Source organism: Polistes dominula, unplaced genomic scaffold, assembly GCF_049000335.1.
Source record: "Polistes dominula isolate Pdom_NZ unplaced genomic scaffold, Pdom_raw_medaka contig_18, whole genome shotgun sequence".
In the NCBI taxonomy this organism is placed as follows: Eukaryota; Metazoa; Arthropoda; class Insecta; order Hymenoptera; family Vespidae; genus Polistes; species Polistes dominula.
In genome coordinates this window covers 650,007-656,006 of record NW_028301164.1, presented here as the reverse complement: position 1 = coordinate 656,006, position 6,000 = coordinate 650,007, and the positions used below count along the sequence as shown (strand labels likewise).

The window sequence follows — 6,000 nt, the reverse complement described above, 5'->3', positions numbered from 1 at the left end:
TAGCGTGCCGATCTGTTGTTTTCTGACGAGCCGACTTGAACACAAAGTTTAGATAAAACGACGGTAATAAGCTCGTTCTTTTACATTTTTTTATCGCTCATTTCTATTGGCTTCGTTAGAAACTTTAGATTTTCATCTAACTATTGTTAATAGGGATATCCTATCCATTTCTTATTGCCAGTTAATATTTTTCGTTCATTTCGAAATGAATTCTTGCGAGGTATTTAATCCTTTTCCTTAATTGTTTCGAATGTAAATTGATTTATGAACAGAAAGAATACACCTTAAGATTTTTAATATCAAATGACAAAGTGTTTAGACGTATTTGTAGAAACAGTATCGTGTAACAACAGAAATGGTTGTTTACGAAATGCGAGAAAGAGTCGTGACATTCTCTTCGTATTTTGGAAACAAGGGTGGAGTATTCGGCCATGGTGGAGCTTTTATGTTCGTTGTCAACGTTAACGTGATAATATTTATTTCGTTTTACAGATAATTTTGATAAAAACAACTTTACGGTCGAATGAAGATTTTTCTCACGGGTTACATCCGTCGAGCATCTACTTCTCTCTCTTCCGGTTTTTCCTTTCTTTTTTTCCATTTAACACACCAAAAATGTCTCTCTTTCCATCGAATTTGTAAGATAAATATTATAAATAAATAAATAAAATAAATATGAAGAATAATGAAAAGGAAGAAAGAAAAGTTAATACGAGCCTTTGAATAACATTTCCTGCCACATGCAACAATTCAGACTTGAGAAAGTGCAACATAGTCATTATCGTGGATATCCCTCTTGAATTCGCAAACGCATCAACACACGTAGAGATTTTGATATGCATGATCTGAACGCGGGAGATCCCACAAAAGGACGTAGAGTGTTCCAAGTTGATTCCCGTCGAAGGGGGAACCATACTCGATTCAGCAGGCTTCTTTTAAAAGCGGCTTTCCGGTTATCAATAGAAACGATTTACCAAGACAAATAATGATTCTTCCTTTAAATCTTTACATCAGTGAAAAGCAATAACCGGTAGCTACATGCGATAGTTATCACTTTCTAAAAGTCACTAATCAATATTTTGTTACAATCACGATTGAAATGAAAAAAAAAACAAAACCAAAAATAACAATTTTCAATTTATTTATTAAACTTTTCTAAACAATTTCCAGAAATGACGAATGCAATATATTCGCGAAATAAAATGAAATATACTTTGCCGGGCGCATGCGAATGAAATGTACAAAATGAAAAAAGAAACTAAAAACAAAAAAAAAAAAGGATAATTGTTTATGATTTTTTTCGTTTCTCTTTTCCATTCTATTATCTGTTTCAGTATTAAAAAGCAGTTTTAAGAGGAAAGAATATATACCGAGAACACGGGCAAGAGGAAGGATTATCGTGCGTGGGTGAAAAAGATGCACAAGCTGCGTCCGCGTATAGAAGCAGGATACACATTACACTAACACTCGAAAACGGCTTTTCTCTCCCGTACGCATCGTCGTGATGTTAGCAGCAAGGAGAAGGGTTTAACGATTCGGGTAGCTGCGTCGATTTACGGCCCCTAAAACACATCGAATGCGCTTTATATGTATGTAAATTAGGTCAGGCACTCTCTCCCCCTCTATCCCCCTCTCTCGCTTTCTCTCTCTCTCTCTCTCGTACTTGCTTGCTTGCCTGTCTCTGCTTCTACCTTCTCCTCTTACTCTTCTCCTTCTTCCCTCTTCACTCTCTTCTCTTCGCTTCTACAGTAGTATGGTACAAGTATGGCGACGTGTAGCGACCTTCCACGGCCGATACATCGGCCTGTCGGGGACTAAAACTGAGCTCAAAGCGAAATTACGACATTTTGCTTCCGTAGAACGTTATCTAGGAGGTAGTTACACATACATACGTATATATGTAGATAGATACACATAGAGGTAGGTAGAAAGGCAAGTACACTTTCGAATTCGCTTTTGGCATTTCGGTAGAAACGTGAGAAGCATGTCGTCATTTTCGTTTAGGAATATATCTACTCTACTATAAGATACATGAAACTCTAACGGCAAATATTTTCGATAAATTTAAGTCGAATCACCCTAAGGGCCATCGCGTACAATCAACCTCGATATTTTCCTTCCGAACTGACGGTCCTTTCTCTTTTTCTTTCTCACTCTTATGAACGTGCTTTTTATATCGAGAGAGAAAGAAAGAGAGAGAGAGAGAGAGAGAGAGAGAGAGAGAGAGAGAAAGCACTAACAAGAAAAATATAAAAATAATAGTGCCGGTTACGGTGCTTCCTACAATCAATATTTATAGTCACGAAAGGGAACACGTAGTCGATGATTATACCAAGCGAAGCTTTTCCTCTTTTGCTGCTTTCGACGCAATACTTTTTCGGTTAGCCACGTCCGACCGACGAAAAGGGTTGGAAATAATTTTTCACCGATAATTGTGAGAATCGAAGAGAAAAAAATCAATATCCATGTAGGTATTTTCGTTTGTATGAGAAAGCGAGGCCACCACCTATACACATTCATACCCAACTCATCTATCTATCTGTTCTACACGAGTTACATATACCGACTCTCTTTTTATTTTCAATGTGTATAGGAATTATACGCAAAACACAAATGCAATTCGGCAAAAATGATCAGCGAGCCTCCGACAAGGATTCACGATAAATGCATCGAAGATTGTAATTCAGCGATGGCTTTCAAAACCGGATGGACGATGGATTCGCATCCGTCGAATGGAAATTCGATATCGTCCTTGAAGGATATTTGTAAACCAACAAAAGAGAGATAAAGACAGAAAGGGAGAGAACGAGTAAAAACTCCGACATGAAATTTATCGACATGTTATACGGATTTTTGAGGATTCCATTTGGAAAGAAAGTAAAAGCAAATTGTACGACAACGCATGAACTCGTACGAACCCATCGTAATAATTACAATCTCCCCTCCTTCTCCTTCTCCTCCTCTTTCCCCTCGTTTCACGCTAATGACCGTCATCGTGCTTACACGCTCGTACAAAATAGCCCTCTCGCGTTTTGGATCTTCGCGCAAAAACTGAGCAGCATTTAGTTGGCAATAAATCCTAACAATGCTGCCCGACACACGCTCATACGAACGAAGAAAGAGCGAATTTTGATTTGCGAGCGTCGGATCGTCAGTAATTTCAGTAATAGCCTTACTCGTCCCAGAAGCGAAACGCCACGGCCGTGGATCCTGCTAAAGCAGATACCTGCCATACAAAGTAACCATTTTCAAAGCTACTGTAGTATTCGCAGTAACTTCATAAAAGGATGCCCCATCGTATTTGGATGATTCCCTATAAAACTGTATATCTCAATTCTCCTATGGGAAAGGGGAGAAAGATTTAAGATATAACAGGTGTCCTCGAGAAAACTTTTGCAAAGAATGCGATTCGAATATATTCCTTAAAATACAAGAAAACACACATTTCTATTTCGATTTATGTTTTCTAATGTACACATAATCGTGCTATGAGGCAAATGGAAAAAAAAGACAAAAACCGTTCAATCATAAGGATAGTTGAATAACGTGATTCCGTCAGAAATCTTCCAGTGACAGAAACGGAAACAGTCGAGCGATTTTACGATCACCCAGTAGAACTCGAACGAAATAGCAAGTTCTAAAGGCTTGAGCGGCGGTGCCTACTACGTTAGCTCGCAGTTTGAACTATAAAACGACGTAAATTATGGCCACGGATTGCAATATTATGAGGCCATATACGCACGTTTAATGATCGACTACCCTAGCTAGCATGGTAGGAAAGCCAGGGTTAAATATTGTCCGGAAACGTTGTGGAAGCGTAATACTCTCGATGGTTGGGCCACTCGGGTTCTTCTACATCCCACTGACTTGACAACTATTGACTCTATCCTCTTCTACCTGTAGTAACGGTGCTTTTGTAACAGAATCGCTATAATACTACTCGGCATTGAAGGTGCGAGACATTAAGCTATTGTATAGAAGAGAGACAGAGAGAGAGAAAACAGGTAGGAAAGTTTATCTGGGAAAATGGTAAGAGAAAGGGAATCAAAGGTAAATTAATGACATTCAGGAGGGAGAGAAATGGGGGTGTAGGAAAAGTCGACAAACAAAAGTAAATTTGTTCGCGTGCTGAAATCACGTGGAATGAGTACATTAGCCGCGGTAATAATTGACACCTGTTTAAAACGTCCGCGCCAACCCGTACTGCGATACGCGAAATTGCAATGACTCGGCACGAAATTGGTATCCAAGCCACGTATCCCAGATCCTCCTTCATCGTTCGGAAACTTTTCGTTAGTCGATCGATATCGATGTCGAGAATCGCGGTTAAAATTGATCTCGATCCGATGAGAACGGCGGCGGCGGCGGCGGCGGCGGTGACAGCGGCAACAGAGACGACGACAAACGAAAAAGCTTCTAAGGATCGTGAAATTACTCGAACGCCGTTCACCAGCCAGGAAATCATCGTTCGCGGTGAGTGTCATCGTCGTTTGGTTTTCGTATTTCGCACAGAACTGAGGATGCGGGAGGAATATTACCTTCGTCCAAAGGATATATGTACCTACGTGTTTCTCATATATTTCTGTATGTGTATTTATGTCTTTCTATGTGTGTATCTGTACATATATGTTCTTTAGGGTGGTACGAGGGTAATACGAGCACGAACTCGTGTGATGGGATGTGATATTTTAGTTCGATCAATGGCCCACTCGGATTTTACATCCTGCGTGTCAACGACGTATTATTTCATAGGTGTGACGCATTTAAAGAACAGGATAAAAGAGTAAATGGGATAACTATATTATTTTACGAATATGTTTAATTATCATGGAATATTATTTGCAGATAATTTTGTAGAAAAATTTGAGTACGTTTAATGGAGATATTTGCACAATAATTCTCGCACTTTCGTAATTACTCGCTGAATCGGTTGAAACTCTAAATACTTATTGTTCCGTTTCTGTTTTCTTGTTTTTTTGTTCATTTTTCAGCGACAAACGAAGAAAAGGGGTCGAGCGCGAAGTTAATTTCCAGGATCACGCGGCGGTGGTACCAACTACCACAAAAGTTTCCGCAACTTATTATTATCCGACAATGTAGCGCGAAATTATCGATCAATGGGAAACTAATAACAAAGAGATTCCACTTGAGATTATTTCGTTCGTCGCATTTCCTTCGCGGCGACCGTACTCATCTTTGAACATTATCTCCACCGAACACCTGCTTTCCTTCCTTTCGCACGGCATAAAGCAACTATCACGTGGGACATACTTTTCAGATCAGTCTTTAGGACTTCTTTCGAGAGCTTCCCGATCATTACTATGGTCACGCGAAGAATCGTCTGATTTTTTTCTCTTCTTTTCTGGACCTGCTGGTTCTCATCAGTAACTTAACCAACTTAACATTATAAAGTTAATATCTCAATAAGAACATTCCAACTTTGATTATTGTTTAATCAATGAATCAGAAAGTCTGTTAACTTTTTGACATTTCATTTTATTCGTTTCACTTCTTCGTTAAAAGAAAAAATTATCGTGTAATTTAATCTATTATTTTTTTCCCCTATAAAAATACAAACATGATATATTTATTATCGGTCATCAAATTGTCATCCTTTATAACTTATGTTACATATATAAATGTTGGAGTACTCGCTTACAATTTGGCGTATCTTCATGATCTTTCTTGTATCTTTAGCTTTCATCGAGCCGAAGCCAAAAGATACTTAAAAGAGTGGCGATCATTTGAGCAACTTTGTTAGGCCCTTCCTTTCTTCCTTCTTCTTCTTCATCGCCTAGCATTAATTAAACCCTTTTGCAAAAGTCTGACCGTAGTAGGATGGGGCATGGTCGTGTAAGAGAGTAAAGAAGAGAAAGAAAGAAAGATATTTTAGAGAAAGAAAAGAGAAAGACGAAGGAATGAGAAGAAAGACGATACCTCGGGCCCCACTTCGGGTTTATACTTCTGAGAAGAGAAGCTCGTAAAGACGCCTCGACTCTT

At 38.9% G+C, this 6,000-nt stretch overlaps 1 protein-coding gene across 1 annotated transcript in view; it reads left to right on the top strand.

The window, feature by feature from the left end:
• The first annotated feature begins 4,310 nt into the window (after window positions 1-4,310).
• The window catches only part of pdm3 (POU-domain protein pdm3), a 130,827-nt gene continuing 129,137 nt past the window's right edge, over window positions 4,311-6,000 (top strand). Inside the window, 1 exon segment of the mRNA XM_089178955.1 lies at window positions 4,311-4,473. Within this exon segment, the coding sequence (XP_089035081.1) occupies window positions 4,311-4,473 (163 nt within the window).